The 17,390-nt window shown below is 50.7% G+C and overlaps 1 protein-coding gene and 1 pseudogene across 1 annotated transcript; one reads left to right on the top strand and one right to left on the bottom strand.

Moving 5' to 3' along the window:
• Nucleotides 1-2,074: 2,074 nt before the first annotated feature.
• LOC141022000 (uncharacterized) lies at nucleotides 2,075-6,466 on the top strand. Its single transcript, XM_073497870.1, has 6 exons — nucleotides 2,075-2,651; nucleotides 2,876-3,132; nucleotides 3,271-3,412; nucleotides 3,530-3,688; nucleotides 5,362-5,560; nucleotides 6,379-6,466. The coding sequence occupies exons 1-6, from the start codon at nucleotides 2,075-2,077 to the stop codon at nucleotides 6,464-6,466; spliced, it is 1,422 nt and encodes a 473-aa protein (XP_073353971.1).
• A 5,980-nt stretch (nucleotides 6,467-12,446) lies between these two features.
• On the bottom strand, nucleotides 12,447-15,751 carry LOC109759587 (butanoate--CoA ligase AAE1-like; annotated as a pseudogene).
• Nucleotides 15,752-17,390: the final 1,639 nt, after the last annotated feature.

Here is a 17,390-nt window from a genome sequence, read left to right on the forward strand (position 1 = left end):
TCCGAATGAGTTTCGGCTTCCGGCTTTTGATGTTAGGCTTAGGTGAGTGGTTTGGGTAGTGGCCCAGCTAGCACCCCTTCATCATATTGGATAGGAGTAGCGGCATATGTTGCCAAGATGGTGGATTCAGGCACATTGTTGTAATACTTTGTACGGTCCTCGAGAATAATTAATAAAGTGGCCGTATGCATCTTCCAGATGCAGAGGCCGGGGGTCATCCTCCTTTTCTAAAAAAAACCTTTATTGCACAAAAAACTTACAAGGTTTCTGCAACATGACCTTTGTTGCGAAGGAGAGGACACTCGGCAAGTTTTTTTCCCCTAGGCTCCTGCGACTAGGGTTTTTCTCCTCGGCGGCGATCCAATCGCCCCGAGTCCTTACTCCAGCCATCCACGTACCCGCTGGCATCCGTCGAGCGGGTTCCGGTGTCTGCGCTACGATGGCCTCCCCTGAGGACGCCATCTCGTCCACGAGCGGCGGCGCCTCGGCAGCCGCTAACCCTAATCTGGAAGATTTCTTCGACCAGCTAGATCTCAATGAGGAAGAGTTCAATGATGTGGAAATTGATGAGGATGATCCGTTGATCAAGGAAAGTATTCGGTGGCTTTCCCTCGCAAGGGTGCATACCGAGAAGAGCTTCTCTCCATCTGCCTTCTACAAGGACATGAGGGCCGCATGGAACCCTGCGCAACTGGTGAGATTCAGACCGGTTGGTCCTAATAGATTTGTGGTTCAAGCATCCTGTTTGGGTGATTGGGAATGCATCATGGCGCAAGGGCCATGGATCTTCCGTAACATGGCAGTACTACTATGTCCGTATGATGGGTTCAGTAGGGCTGAGGAAGTCGTGTTCGATCATATGCCAATCTGGCTACAGATTCACAAGCTGCCCGACCCCTTTTGCAAAGAAAACATTGTAGAGAAATTGTTGAAGGGTGCAGGGGAAATCATGGAGATGCGTTTGAACGGGAACACTCGTGGGGATTACATAAGGGTGAGGGTAAATCATGATATCCAAAAGCCCCTTACGAAGTTTGTGAGCATAGTCCGAGCCAAGGAGCGCCAGGTATATTTGGTGCGCTACGAGAAATTGGCTCGTTTTTGCAAGGCGTGCGGTCTGATCGGTCATGATTATAAGGAGTGTAGTCTGGGAACTCATGATGCAAAGAAGCTCAAGTACGGGGAATGGCTGTATGCTGATGGCCCGAACAGCTACAGGTCTGATCTGAACAATAGCAATCCGGCTGCTCCCCGTCGTCAGGGGAGGCCGAGTAGCCCGATAGGTACCCCAAGATCATCTAAGCAAGACCAAGACCCGGAGAGTAGAGATACAGCCACAAGTCCTTTAAAGGGCCATGTGGCTAGGATGGAGGTGGACCGTGATGCTAGGAAGAGGCTCAATATGGAGGATGAAACAATTGAGATAAACAGGAAATCCAGTGCTCTGAAGCCGCTCCTTGCCATTACCAATGGTAGTGGGACAGATATGGGAACAGCGGGCTCGCCGACGAGTAGCACGTCAAGTTCCAAGCGTGCAAAACTCGTCAAGGATAACGACACCAATGATACATCGGCGGCCTCCCTAGAGGAGGACCGCCGGACGCAATGAATGCCCTATCATGGAACTGTCGGGGGGGACCGCCGGACAGTTCGGGAGGTGTTGGCCCTCTCAAAAGCCAATAACCCCAAGCTAGTCTTCCTTTGCGAGACTAGACAAGTATCCTCGAGGATTGAGAAGTTATGTTGGAGGCTTGGCCTCAAAGGTTTCCATGGTGTTGATAGTGATGGAAGGAGTGGAGGCTTAGCCCTATTCTGGGATGAGTCGTTGGCTGTAACAATTTTGGATTCATGCAATAGATATATTGATCTGAGGATCATAGAGGGGGGCACCGGTTTGACTTGGAGGTGTACCTTTGTCTATGGTGAACCGAGAGTGGAGAACAGATATCGTATGTGGGATCATCTATGCAGGCTTCGGGCTATATCTACGGAACCGTGGATGGTTTGTGGTGACTACAATGAAGCCCTATGGCAGCATGAGCACTTGTCCCGATCCATGCGTTCTGAATCACAAATGGCGTCGTTCAGGGATTGTCTGCAGGTGTGTGAACTGGAGGATCTCGGTTTCTGCGGCATTCCTTTTACATACAATAATGGCCAAGCTCTAGACCGAAACGTCCAAGTTCGTTTGGACCGGGCATGTGTGGACGAAGCTTGGCATGACTTGTTCCCGGCGGCGAGGGTACTCCACCTCGCAACGTCGTGCTCTGACCACAGCCCCCTCTTGGTCCAGATGGAAGGGGTACAGGAGAAGCGCCGTAGGGCGACACTGATGCGCTATGAAATCATGTGGGAACGGGATCCCACACTGCCGGACATGGTTGCTAGGAGTTGGAATGAGCACCGTCCGATCGGCAACCTCGATTCGGTGGCAAACTCGTTGAAGGAGATGATGAAGGATTTGAAACAGTGGAGTAAAACACACTTTGGTAATGTCATAAAAGATATCAAGTCGCTTCGTTCTCAGCTGGCTGAACTACAACTGTCTGGGGCTGACAGTGCTCGGTCAAAAATGAACCAGCTAGACGAACTACTCTATAGGGAGGAGATGCTGTGGCTACAGTGTTCCCGTATAGCCTGGCTGAAGGAGGGTGAGCGCAACACAAAATATTTACACCGTCGAGCAGTTTGGAGAGCTTGTCGGAACCTGATTCAGCGGCTACAGAAAACTGATGATACTTGGTGCAGCGTCCCAACAGACATGGAGCGGATGACGAACTCCTATTTCAAGGAGATTTTTACAAAAGAGTCCTTGAGTGTATCGCTCCCAAGGTTACGGATGAGATGAACGAGTCACTTTGTAAACCGTATACAGAAACAGAAATTTCGGATGCCCTCTTTCAAATCGGCCCGTTAAAGGCCCCGGGGTGTGATGGTTTCCCGGCAAGATTTTACCAGCGGAACTGGGCGACTTTGAAGGTGGATATTGTGGCGGCGGTGCAGGACTTCTTCATCACTGGCAGTATGCCAGATGGAGTTAATGACACGGCGATCGTACTGATTCCAAAAGTTCCCCATCCAAAGGAATTAAAGGACTTCAGACCGATTAGCCTGTGTAACATGGTGTATAAGGTTGTTTCTAAATGCATGGTCAACAGACTACGACCTCTCCTGGCTGGACTCATTTCGGAAAATCAAAGCGCTTTTATTCCAGGGAGGCTCATATCTGACAACTCCATCATTGCCTTTGAGTGTATTCATCATATCCAGGTAGCAAAAAACAATTCTCCCGCCTTATGTGCCTATAAGCTTGATCTATCCAAGGCCTATGATCGGGTGGATTGGGAGTTTTTGGAGAAGGCTTTAGCTAAATGGGGCTTTTCTCAGATCTGGATTTCTCGTGTGATGGCATGTGTGTCTTCGGTGAAATATTCGGTAAAATTTAATGGCAAGTTATTGGAGGCGTTCACCCCATCCAGGGGGCTCCGCCAAGGTGATCCGCTATCCCCCTTTCTCTTCCTTTTTGTAGCTGATGCTCTTTCTTCTCTCATAAAGAAGGCTACAAGGGAGGATGATCTTCAGGGGGTCAAAATCAGCAGAAGTGCTCCAGAGATTTCTCATCTTCTGTTTGCGGACGACTCTCTCCTGTTCTTCCATGCGACAGAGCAGCAGGCAACTTTGGTAAAAGGTTTGTTGAACACGTATGCATCGGCGACGGGACAACTAATCAATCCGTCGAAGTGTTCTATCCTCTTTTCGAATCATTGCCAGCCTAATGTTATACAGGAGGTAAAGAATGTGTTGGAGATTACTCACGAGGTTTTTGAACCTAAATACTTGGGCTTGCCAGTCCCTGAAGGAAGAATGCACAAAGTTAGATTTGAAACTACTCAAGATCGGTTGCGGAAGAGGCTTGTGGATTGGAGTGAGCAATATATGTCCTCGGGCAATAAAGAGATTCTCATCAAGGCCGTTGCCCAGGCCATTCCTACTTATGTGATGAGCGTGTTCAAGCTTCCAGCATCGGTTTGTGACGAACTTACACGTATGATTCGCCAATACTGGTGGGGTGTTGAGAAGGGAAAAAGGAAGATGGCATGGATGAGTTGGGATAAGTTGAGGCTTCCTAAGTCCATGGGGGGTATGGGCTTCCGCGACATGAGATCGTTTAATCAAGCCCTGTTAGCCAAACAAGCGTGGAGGCTTCTGGATTCCCCCGAGAGTTTGTGCTGAAGATTGTTAAAGGCTAAGTATTATGCACATGGCCAGGTATTGGACACTATTTTCCCAAATAGTGGTTCGGAGGTGTGGAAGGGAATTTTATACGGGCTTGAGCTGGTTAAGAAAGGGACAATTTGGCGTGTGGGAGATGGTGCGTCGGTACGTACCTGGAGGGATCCTTGGATCCCGAGACCTGTCTCGTTCCGACCAATTACTCCTAAAGAGAATTGCAGACTAAACCGAGTGTCGGATTTCTTGGATGATAACGGGGCTTGGCGAGTAGACAGCCTGAATGAGTTTTTCTGGCCTATGGATGTGGTGCATATTCTGAAGATCAGAACTTCTCCCCGGCAGCGCGGTGATTTTCTGTCCTGGTTCCTGGAAAAAAGCGGTCTATTTTCGGTAAAGAGTGCGTACAGACTTGCAACCCAGGCACACAACTCTGTCTTCGCCAACGGTTCATCCAGTACTAATCCGGACGGGGAGTGCTCTTTGTGGAACCTCGTCTGGAAGTCTGATGTACCACAAAAAATGAAGATTACCACTTGGAGGGTTGTTACAGGTACACTAGCTACACAAAAGTGCAAACAGCTTAGGCACTTATCAACGCGATCGACACGTGCTCTTTGTGGTGTTGAGGAAGAGAGCACGTACCATGCGCTGGTTGCATGTACGCATGCAAGAATCCTCTAGGTGAACATGCGTCGTCGGTGGCCATTACCAACTGATGATATGCTCCTTGATTCTGGAAAGGAATGGTTTCTGTCCTTGTTGAGCAAGTGCACTGCTGATGTCAGGGATATGCTAATTATGTTGGCGTGGAGGATTTGGCAGATGCGCAATGATTTGGTGCATGGGATGATAGTACGTCAGTCCTCGCCAATGTTGAATACTTGGACAGTTACTACAAGTCGATCAAACTGGCTGGAAGATACTCAACTGATGAGATCATAAAAGGCAAGATGCCTATCCTAGAGGCTACACCCAACGTGAGTGTTGATCGGCCCCTCACAACTCCATGGCCGGCGCCTGCAGTGGGGATGGTGGCACTTTCGGTGGATGGATCCTTCCAACAAGATGACGGTACTGCGGCAGCTGGTATGGTTCTAAGGAACCCTGATGGTACAATTCTCTTCGCAGCTTATCGTTTTATTTTCCACTGCAACAACTCGCTGGAGACGGAATTACGTGCGTTGATGCAAGGTATGGCGTTAGCTATACAACACTCGGACCTCCCGGTGGTGGTGCAGTCGGACTCCTTGGAGGCTTTGTCCAGTCTTTCCAATAATGCTCTTTGTAAATCAGCTTATGGCCACCTTGTGCTGGAGATCAAGGATTTGTTAGGTACTAGGGAGTTTTTTCCTTTGAAGATTACCCGTTCTCAGAATAGAGTTGCCGATCGTCTGGCCCATTATAGCCGCACGGAGCGAACTACTGCTGTGTGGTTGGGCTCAGTACCACCGTGTATTGAGGATTTGTGGCCTCAAGACTGTAACTCTGTCATTATGCAATAAAACTCCCTTTACCCCCGCAAAAAAAACATGACCTTTGTTGCAAAAGTTTCTGCAACAAGACATATGTTGCAAAAGGTTCTGCAACAATATCTTTGTTGCAATGTCGAGGGTGCCGGTCAGCCACTCGATGACGCCAGACGCCAGATCTAACGGCTCACAAACCGGCTGATCTTTTAAATAGATCAGCGGCAGACGCGTAGCACGCCCTTTTTTCCATTTTGGATTTGTCCAAAAAACATTGTGTGTGCGGGCTTTACAAAGAGTCCAAACATCAAGCGGCCCAGAAAGGTTCATGAACAAATTTCTTAGCCAAGATGCCACAATATTACACGAGGACACAACAAGATGTGAAAAAATACGACAATATTCCATCCACACAAACAAATGCTACAATTTGGGCGTGTTTGGTTACATTGCCGATCCAGCCTGGCCCGGCGAGCCTGGCTCTATTGAGCCGGTTTGAGGGGATGCAGGCCAAAAAAAACCCATATGCAAATAGTTTGGTTGCCTGCATGCCCCTAGTTGCATGAGACAACCACTTTCGACCCGGCGTTTGGTTGCCCGCATTGCATTAGAGCATGTCTAACAGAGCCCTCAAACTGGTCAAACCCTCAAAATAACTGCTAGTTTGACTGTTGAGCAGAAAAAAGGCGCAGATCAGCACCCTCAAATCCCTAAACCCTCAAAAAAATCCAGGCCGAACCGTCAACTTCGAGTCCAACCTGCACTAGTGAGGGTTTGGGCCAATTTTCCAGGCCGAACCCTCACTCGGTCAACCACGCGCGCGGGAGGGAAATTTCCCAACTTCTCTCCCCGCCGCCCCGCGCCTTCCACGCCGCCGCCGCCCGTGCTCGTCCCCGCCGCCGGCCATGGAGCCCGGCCAGGCCCCGGTGACCCCCTCCGCCGCCCCCGTGCCCGCACCCGCCCCCGGCCCTGCAGCGCCCGTGCCCGCCCCCGCCCCCGCCCCCGCCCCCGCCCCGCGCCTCCCGCCACCGGCCACCTCGACCGACGCCGTCGTGGCGGAGATGGTGGCGGCCACCCATGTCAGCCAAAAATGGAGGCGGGCGGGCACCCACCTCGTGCCGAGCAAGCCTCCCGTGCCCGCCCCCGCGGCGAAGCCGGCAAAACCGGCGGGGGAGGCGGCGAAACCGGCGAAGCCCGGCAAGCCGGCAACCTCCACCGCGGCTGCTACCAAGCGCAAGGAGAAGCAGCTCGCAAGCCGCAAGAGGGGGGCAGAACAAGCGGTACCGCCACCGCCACCAACGTGTTCGATGAAATGTCCGCACCAACCGTGTCATATAGGGCATTGCTCGACGACGCGGAGGTGAACATCACGTCTCCTCCACTTGCTTCCTTCGACTTCCATGTTGAGGAGCCGACGGTTGAGGAGGGGGAGGCCGGTGAGGAGGAGGAGGCGGGTGAGGAGGACGAATAAGATGAAGATGTCACCGAGATCGGAGAGGAAATGTTTGAAGCGGGAGGTGGTGCTCGAAGGCCAATTCGCACGGTGAACTACACGGAGGTTGAGGATGTCCTCTTGGTCAAGGCTTGGTCGCAAGTGGGCTTGCATGCGGTCACCGGCACCGATCAAACCGGGAAACGTTATTGGCAACGCATTGAGGACAAGTATTGCAAGCTGAAACCCAAGACTGCCACATTGAGAGCTCGTTCTTACCGATCGCTTCAAGGCCAGTGGGAGTTGATGAAACCCGCTTGTGCTCGTTGGAGTGCGGCTATGGATCAAGTGAGGGATCAACCCCCAAGTGGCTGTGTTGAGAGTGATTATGTGAGTACAAATATCATGCTTTATTTGTAGGGGAATGTAGCAGAAATTCAAAATTTTCTACGCATCACCAAGATCAATCTATGGAGTTTACTAGCAACGAGAGGGAAGGAGTGCATCTACATACCCTTGTAGATCGCGAGCGGAAGCGTTCAAGAGAACGAGGTTGATGGAGTCGTACTCGTCGTGATCCAAATCACCGATGATCCTAGCGCCGAATGGACGGCACCTCCGCGTTCAACACACGTACGGAGCAGCGACGTCTCCTCCTTCTTGATCCAGCAAGGGGGGAGGAGAGGTTGATGGAGATCCAGCAGCACGACGGCGTGGTGGTGGAAGTAGCGGGATTCCAACAGGGCTTCGCCAAGCGCTGCGGGAGGAGGGAGATGTGTCACGGGAGGGAGAGGGAGGCGCCAGGGCTTAGGTATTGCTGCCCTCCCTCCCCCCCACTATATATAGGGCCAAGGGAGAGAGGGGCGCAGCCTTGGCCCTTCCTCCAAGGAAGGGTGCGGCCAGGGAGGAGTCCATCCTCCCCAAGGCACCTCGGAGGTGCCTTCCCCCTTTAGGACTCTCCCTTTCCCTTATCTCTTGGCGCATGGGCCTCTTGGGGCTGGTGCCCTTGGCCCATATAGGCCAAGGCGCACACCCCTACAGCCCATGTGGCCCCCCGGGGCTGGTGGACCCCCTTGGTGGACCCCCGGACCCCTTTCGGCACTCCCGGTACAATACCGATAATGCGCGAAACTTTTCCGGCGACCAAAATAAGACTTCCCATATATAAATCTTTACCTCCGGACCATTCTGGAACTCCTCGTGACGTCCGGGATCTCATCCAGGACTCCGAACAACTTTCGGGTTACCGCATACTAATATCTCTATAACCCTAGCGTCACCGAACCTTAAGTGTGTAGACCCTACGGGTTCGGGAACCATGCAGACATGACCGAGACGTTCTCCGGCCAATAACCAACAGCGGGATCTGGATACCCATGTTGGCTCCCACATGTTCCACGATGATCTCATCGGATGAACCACGATGTCGGGGATTCAATCAATCCCGTATACAATTCCCTTTGTCAATCGGTATGTTACTTGCCCGAGATTCGATCGTCGGTATCCCGATACCTTGTTCAATCTCGTTACCGGCAAGTCTCTTTACTCGTTCCGTAACACATCATCCCATGATCAACTCCTTGGTCACATTGTGCACATTATGATGATGTCCTACCGAGTGGGCCCAGAGATACCTCTCCGTTTACACGGAGTGACAAATCCCAGTCTCGATTCGTGACAACCCAACAGACACTTTCGGAAATACCTGTAGTGCACCTTTATAGCCACCCAGTTATGTTGTGACGTTTGGTACACCCAAAGCATTCCTACGGTATCCGGGAGTTGCACAATCTCATGGTCTAAGGAAATGATACTTGACATTAGAAAAGCTCTTAGCAAACGAACTACACGATCTTGTGCTAGGCTTAGGATTGGGTCTCGTCCATCACATCATTCTCCTAATGATGTGATCCCGTTATCAACGACATCCAATGTCCATGGTCAGGAAACCGTAACCATCCATTGATCAACGAGCTAGTCAACTAGAGGCTTACTAGGGACATGGTGTTGTCTATGTATCCACACATGTATCTGAGTTTCCTATCAATACAATTCTAGCATGGATAATAAACGATTATCGTGAACAAGGAAATATAATAATAACCAATTTATTATTGCCTCTAGGGCTTATTTCCAACATTATTTACTTGTTGGTTCATGCTTTATTTACTTGTTGGTTATGCTTGGTTGTGATTTTCATATGCTTCCAATGATGATATTGTTGGGGAACGTAGTAATTTCAAAAAAAATTCCTACGCACACGCAAGATCATGGTGATGCATAGCAACGAGAGGGGAGAGTGTTGTCCACGTACCCTCGTAGACCGAAAGCGGAAGCGTTAGCACAACGCGGTTGATGTAGTCGTACGTCTTCACGATCCGACCGATCAAGTACCGAACGCACGGCACCTCCGAGTTCAGCACACGTTCAGCCCGATGACGTCCCTCGAACTCCGATCCAGCCGAGTGTTGAGGGAGAGTTTCGTCAGCACGACGGCGTGGTGACGATGATGATGTTCTACCGACGCAGGGCTTCGCCTAAGCACCGCTACATTATTATCGAGGTGGACTATGGTGGAGGGGGGCACCGCACACGGCTAAAAGATCAAACGATCAATTGTTGTGTCTAGGGTGCCCCCCTGCCCCCGTATATAAAGGAGCAAAGGGGGAAGGCGTGGCCGGCCAGGAGGAGGCACGCCAGGAGGAGTCCTACTCCCACCTCCCTTCCTTGTTGGACTAGGAGAGGAGAGGGAAGGAGAGAGGGGGAAAGGAAAGGGGGGGGGCGCCGCCCCCCTCCTTGTCCAATTCGGACTTGGGGGGGAGGGGCGCGCGGCTGCCCCTTGGCCGCCTCTCCTCTTCCACCAATTGGGCCCATGAGGCCCAATAGCCTCCGGGGGGGTTCCGGTAACCCCCCCGGTACTCCGGTATATATCTGATAACCCCCGGAACCATTCCGGTGTCCGAATATAGTCATCCAATATATCAATCTTCATGTCTCGACCATTTCGAGACTCCTCGTCATGTCCGTGATCACATCCGGGACTCCGAACAACCTTCGGTACATCAAAACATATAAACTCATAATATAACTGTCATCGAAACGTTAAGCATGCGGACCCTATGAGTTCGAGAACTATGTAGACATGACCGAGACACGTCTCCGGTCAATAACCAATAGCGGAACCTGGATGCTCATATTGGCTCCCACATATTCTACAAAGATCTTTATCGGTCAGACCGCATAACAACATACGTTGTTCCCTTTGTCATCGGTATGTTACTTGCCCGAGATTCGATCGTCGATATCTCAATACCTAGTTCAATCTCGTTACTGGCAAGTCTCTTTACTCGTTCCGTAATACATCATCCCACAACTAACTCATTAGTTGCAATGCTTGCAAGGCTTAAGTGATGTGCATTACCGAGAGGGCCCAGAGATACCTCTCCGACAATCGGAGTGACAAATCCTAATCTCGAAATACGCCAACCCAACAAGTACCTTTGGAGACACCTGTAGAGCACCTTTATAATCACCCAGTTACGTTGTGACGTTTGGTAGCACACAAAGTGTTCCGCCGGTAAACGGGAGTTGCATAATCTCATAGTCATAGGAACATGTATAAGTCATGAAGAAAGCAACAATAACATACTAAACGATCGAGTGCTAAGCTAACGGAATGGGTCAAGTCAATCACATCATTCTCCTAATGATGTGATCCCGTTAATCAAATGACAACTCATGTCTATGGCTAGGAAACATAACCATCTTTGATCAACGAGCTAGTCAAGTAGAGGCATACTAGTGACACTTTGTTTGTCTATGTATTCACACAAGTATTATGTTTCCAATTAATACAATTCTAGCATGAATAATAAACATTTATCATGATATAAGGAAATAAATAATAACTTTATTATTGCCTCTAGGGCATATTTCCTTCAGATATGTCTTAGGAGAAATATGCCGACTTGAGGTACAAGGACATGGCCGGTTCCAAGGGCAAATCCTTCCCATTCATGCATTGTTGGGCATTGCTCCAACATCTTGACAAATGGAAATTGAGGGATCAAGAGAGTGCACCGAAAAAATCGGATATGCTCAAAATGGATGATAGTGATGATGAAGGAAGAAACCATGACAAGCCCGGGGGAAACAAGAAGGCAAAATAGAGGATGAAGATGGAAGCGGAGGCATCAAGCTTGAAGGAAAAGCTTGATCAAATGATCAAGTCAAAGGAGGCATTGGCGGCGAAGGCATTGGAGGCAAAGCTTATTATCACCGAGAGAAAGAAAGAGGTGAAACTTGCACAACTGGAAGCAAGGCGAGAAGATGCCAAGCGCAAGGCCGACATGGAGGAGAGGATGATCAAGCTCAAGGAAGCAAAAGCATGGAAGGAGCTCATGGCCGAGGAGAAGGAGCACATGATGATGTCTAGAAAGGACATGGATGAAGAGCAATTGGCGTGGTGGAAGGAGTACAAGGAGAACATCGCCGAGAGGAAGAGGCTACTGCATGGTGGTGGTGGTGGTGCGTTGTCTACTCTCCGAGGTGAGTCTCCGATGAGTGGTGGAGGCGATGGAAGTGTGGACAACTTCACCGGTGCTTGAAGTTGTTCGTATGTTTTATGTTTTGCAAATGATGTCTCCGATGACTATGTGATGATGATCATTTGCACGTTGTATATTTTGCTATGATGTCCATGGGATTTAATATGTCATGATGATGATTTGCAAGTTTGTTTCATGTTTGTGATGATGATCATTTGCAAATTTGAAGTGATTTATGTTGCTGTCCAGTTTTGAGGGTTTGAAGGCCGGGGCACAGATCAATGCCCTCAAACCAACCCTCAAAACAGAATATTCAAACCAACCCTCAAAACAGAATATTCTATTTTGAGGGTTGGTTTGAGGGCACTGATCTGCGCCAGGGATTTTCGGCCTTCAAAACGACATTTTCTCAGCCCTCAAACTGATTTTGAAGGTTGAGTTTTTTAGGGCTCTGTTAGACATGCTCTTAGGCGCACATATGACATGGTGTTTGGTTGCAACCTGCATAAGGTGTTGTCACCACTTCTAAGTAGTGGTGAGCTTACCACACAGAATCTGAACATGTGGCACCATCTACTTAAACAAATGACAGTTCATCCTAACTACTATCAAATGACAGTTCAAATTATTAAGAGCCATTGGCTAAATAGGGGATAGTTCATCGGTGCTACCAGATCTTCATCTTCCTCTCTTCTTCTGCTTTTGCTTCTGCTTCTGCTGCTGCTTCTGCTATTGCTGCTGCTGCTTCTTGTTCTTCTTCCATCTTCTTCAAATCCTGCACTGACCTTTGTTAAGCCACATCGCCTCTGCCCACTCCAACCTTTTGTTCTTCCAAGCATCATTGTCAAATGCCTCCACACCATGGCCGGAGCTAACAACATCGTCAGGCTCCACATCTTCCTCCTCAGGCACGTGTTCATCAAAGCCCCACTAGAGGATCCAGTTATGCAGAATGCAACAAGCAAGAACTAGCTTAACCTGAGTGGAGTATGGGTGGAATGGCTTCTGATCCAGGATCTTAAACCTATTCTTCAGAGCTCCAAATGCCCTCTCAACGGTTACTCTAAGGCTGGAGTGTCTGAGATTAAACAGCTCCTGTGCAGTCCTAGGATAGTTCCTACCAGAGAACTCGTTGAGATGGTACCTTGTTTTCCTGAAGGGTGGAAGAATACCCGGCCGACATGCATAGCCAGCATCTCCAAGGTAGAACTTGCCGTCGGGGATGTTGATCCCATCAGGTCGACTCATGCTGTCAGTGAGAATGTTAGCATCATGCGTTGACCCCTCCCAGCCAGCCATCACATATGTGAACTTTAGATCAAAGTCAACAGCAGCAAGCACATTCTGGCTTGTGTAGTGCTTCCTCCCCCTGTATGCTGCAGACTGTGACCTAGGAACTCTGGCAGTGACATGAGTACCATCTATTGCCCCAATGCAATCCTGAAAATGGCATCACAAGCCTGTGTTAGTGCTCAACTTGAACAATACAAGCATATCAAGCCATGAAAAGTGTATATTGTCAATGCTCACCTTGAAGTGTGGATACCATCTTGGGCTTCCGCGAATCTTGGGTGGAGTCTGACCAGATGGTCTCCTGGTCATCTCTCCTCTAAGCTCCCCAATAGCATAAAGCACTTGCTTGAAGTACCTAGAGATGGTCTTCATTGATCTCCTGAACGTGTCGTGAATGACCCTGAACCTCTGGTTATGGCCAACAACATGGAGGAACATGGCCACTTGCTCTTCGACACTGGTGTTGATGCTATCTTGTAGCAGCCCCCTGCTCCTGAAGGTCTCGACAAGCCTGGCAAATGGTGCTCTTTTCATTCTAAGCATCCACAGAGCCTCACTGTCATTGCAGTTGTAGATGTAGTTCAGATTTTGGATCCTTCCCCTGTTCCCGGGGAAACAATGGACCATAGCGGATCAAAGGTCTCCCAGCACGACGAACAGCTCTCTGGTGCATGAACATGACCCATGCCTGAATCACACTAATCAGTGCTGCTGCCTGGATTATCAGCCTCATCCGTTCATCCGTGCGTCCATACCCTAGTCGACATCGACGGTTCGTTCAGTGGAAAATCGATCCTACACCTAGCTTAACGGCCTAACCACTGAGCTAACAAAGGGGGGATGGGGTGCTGCTTAGCGGCATCGGAGACGAGGACAGCGTAGGGGGAGCCATGGCACAGACTAGATTGACTAGATGGTGGCCAACAACAAGGGGAGCACCAGATCCGCCGCAAACGCCGCCGCCTCTTCCGCCGCCGCCTATAGCGCAGATCTGAAATCGCAGCCGCCGCCGGTGGTGAGGCAGTAGGAAAGAAAGGGGGGCAGTGGCTATGGGTGAGCGAGTGAAAGGGGGGTGAGGCTAATTTGGCGCCGGGACGGCGCGCCAGATTTCATCTCCCGCCATCCCCCCTCGCCCTCGCCTCGCTCCCGCCCGTGCGACCTCGCGCCGCACTCAGCCTGGCTCGCGAGAAACTGCCGATCCGAGCGTTTCCAGCGAGCCAGGCTCTGGGCTGTTTTGAGAAGCGTGCGATGCAGGCCCAACAGAAAAACCAGGCAACCAAACAGGCCTCTCCCTTTCCGCGCGGGACTGGTTGGGCTCGATGCGGGCAACCAAACACGCCCTTTGCTGTTTTCGGCCTGTTTTCTCCGGCCTTCTCTCGAAGAACAAACTTCTGCGTCTTCCCGGTGGAAGCTTTGGGCAAATCCTCAAATACCACTATCTTGGGCACCATGTAGTGTGGCAGCTTCTCCCGACAGAAGCCTATGATCTCTGTTTCTGTGGAACTTGTGCCATCCTTCAGCTTGACGAAGGCACATGGTGTCTCCCCCCAATGGTCGTCGGGCCTCGCCACAACCGCCGCCTCGAGCACCGCCGGGTGGCCAAAGATTATGGACTCCACCTCAATCGAGCTGATGTTCTCGCCGCCCGATATGATGATGTCCTTGGCCCTATCTTTGACTTGGATGTACCCGTCTGGGTGCCGGATGGCAAGGTCCCCTGTGCGCAACCACCCTCCCGCCATGGACTCTTTGGTCGCATCAACATCCTTGTAGTACCCACTCATGACTGTGTTGCCACGGAACATCACCTCGCCCACTGTCTTACCGTCGTGCGGCACACTCTCCATGGTGGTTGGGTCCTTGACATCGGCATCCTCCATCGCTATGTGATGGAACCCCTGTCGCGCCTTGAGCCGCGCGCGCTCCTCCACCGGCAGCGCATCCCACTCCGGCGTCAAAGTGCACACAGTGGCTGCACCGTGCGTCTCCGTGAGGCCGTATATATGATATACCACGAAACCAAGCTCCTCCATTCCAGCCAGGACGCGGGGCGGTGGCGGCGCGCCGCCCGTCATGACACGCACCACCGTCTCGGTCGACGGTGGCCTTCGATCTACGGCGGGCGCATTAACGGTCATGTTGAGAACCGTAGGTGCACCGCCCATGTGTGTCCCTCCATGTCGTGCGATGCTGTCGAAGATGACCCTCGTCGTGAAGTGGCGGAGACAGATGTTGGTGCCACCCTGCATGGCGACAACCCACGTCAGGCTCCAGCCGTTGGGCACAGTCCACAGGTACGTCGGCATCGGAGTGATGTCGTAACCGAGGACCGTGGCGATGGTGTTCAGGTACACGCCCCGGTGGTTGTAGAGCACACCCTTGGGCCGCGACGTCGTGCCAGACGTGTAGTTGAGCGTGATGGGGTCCAACTCATTCGCCGGCCAGCGGATGTCGAAATGCCAAGGGGTACTCTTGATGAGAGCCTCATACTCATTTTCGCAGACGTCAGGGTCGATGGAGTCGGTGTCGTCAGAGATGGTTACGAGGACTGGAATGCTGGCGGCGCCGGACCTAGGGTCGGCGAGACGATGCAGCGCGTCTCTCCCGATTCCGAGAAGGCTCGACTCAACGAGGAACACCTTGGCATCGGAGTGCTTCAGCAGGGTGGACACCATGGCCGCGTCGTGCCGCGTGTTAAGCGTGCAGAGGACGGCGCTGGCCATGGGCACGGCGAAGTGTAGCTCGTACATCGCCGCCACGTTCGGGCTGAGAACAGCCTGCACATGGATGACACGATTAGCACGCGGCACTCGTGATTCGTCCGCTGTTCATAATCGATAGGGCCCATGGACTACACGATGGACGGGCCAGCATTGAGCCGACAAGGATATCAAAGGCCACGATTTGCACGACTTTTTTTTAATAAAATAAAAAGTAGAGCAGTCTCTGATTTGCACGAATAGTGTGTCCTTGCATGATTTCGCTACGATGTGATCGATGCCGCTGTTCCTCACCAGTGCAAACAGTAGCGCCAGTTCCGCTCTATCATGCAAACAGGCAATTCGTACTAGAAATAATTAAGCCTTCTCAGGTCAAGATGGCAATGGGGCCCCGAAACCCGTGTCCCCGTGGGTTTTTACCCTATTAGGGGACGGGGATGGGCATCTTTTCATCCCCGCGGGGCTGTTGTTGGGCACGTTATACAACCCGACACGTTTCATGGGTTTACACCCGTTTCGGTAGTCCCCGAACCCGAAACCCGGCAATACCTGCGAAATTACATTATTTTTTTACCACCGTAGTCATCTTACCCCCAAAATCTTAGAGGCCTTGATGTGTTCACAAGATTGGATAAGAAACAAATATAAAGGTAGACGGGGCTCAGGTACTCCCTCCCTACCAGGCTGGAGAAGAAGGACAGAGACACGACGCCAGTGGGAGGAGAAGCGAACGGGCGCCATGGCGTGGATGATAAAGTAGACGCGCGCGCTCGGGCAAAATTTGGGCTTGGATTATAATAACCCCAGCTGCAAGTAGAATAATAGTGGCGGGTCATCTGCATTGATCCGATGCCGCTGATGGTGCGGTGGTGGCGGAGTAATCCACGGAGTGTTAGAATAGGATACGTAGAGGTAGTAGAGATATGTTTAAACTGTTTCTATCTCTTCTTCTGTTCTGTTCTTCTCCTCCAAGTTGTATCTCTCTCGATGTAATCTGAAAGCATCTTAGCGATATTCCAAAACCTTGTAAGCCACGGCAACTCTTCTATATATACACATGCGGCCCGAGCAAAGGGTTCAACGCTTTCTATTAAATCTTACATGGTCATGAGAGCCCTTCCTCTCGTACGTCTAGCTTTCCTGCGAGATCGATCTAGTTGATCGAGAGAGAAACCTAAACCTATCCAGAGAGAGTCATCGAGAGAAAATTATGTCAGGCACCAACTGTATCAACACACCATTGAAACAGGTCGATATGATGTATCATTGGATGATGAATTAGTTGCTCTATCTTACAGTCTATCATACATACTGAATCGATAGCCACATACTAACGGCCAAAATCGGTTCAGTTCGGTTTAGTTTGTCGGATCGCTGCCGATGAAAATCTTCAACTTGACAAACGTGCATCGCATCTCATCCTGGTGGCTGTTTGGCCTCGCCACGACCGCTGCCTTGGGCATCGTCGGGTGGGAGATGGCCGGCGTGTCCTATGGTACCCATATGTCGACATCAAAGTGACTGTGTAGGTGTTAGAGTTGACTCCGTCATGCAATGCATAGTCTACTCTAATCAAAATAGCTTTGTGTTTGTTCGTTGTCGAAGATAGATAGTTTGATCACATTGTTTCTAGGAAGTCATAGGAACACGTGCAGTGATTTATTTCTCAATCAGTCGAATTGCATGTTACAAAGACAAT

The sequence above is a fragment of the Aegilops tauschii genome, chromosome 4, assembly GCF_002575655.3.
Source record: "Aegilops tauschii subsp. strangulata cultivar AL8/78 chromosome 4, Aet v6.0, whole genome shotgun sequence".
Taxonomy (NCBI): Eukaryota; Viridiplantae; Streptophyta; class Magnoliopsida; order Poales; family Poaceae; genus Aegilops; species Aegilops tauschii.

Excerpts from the sequence above, each read along its gene's own strand:
- LOC141022000 (XM_073497870.1), top strand. The coding sequence starts at position 2,075 with ATGGCGTCGTTCAGGGATTGTCTGCAGGTGTGTGAACTGGAGGATCTC. Across the intron at positions 3,133-3,270 it reads TGTGTAACATGGTGTATAAG|GTAGCAAAAAACAATTCTCC; the intron begins GTTGTTTCTAAA and ends CATCATATCCAG. Across the intron at positions 3,689-5,361 it reads GCAGGCAACTTTGGTAAAAG|CTTATCGTTTTATTTTCCAC; the intron begins GTTTGTTGAACA and ends TTCTCTTCGCAG.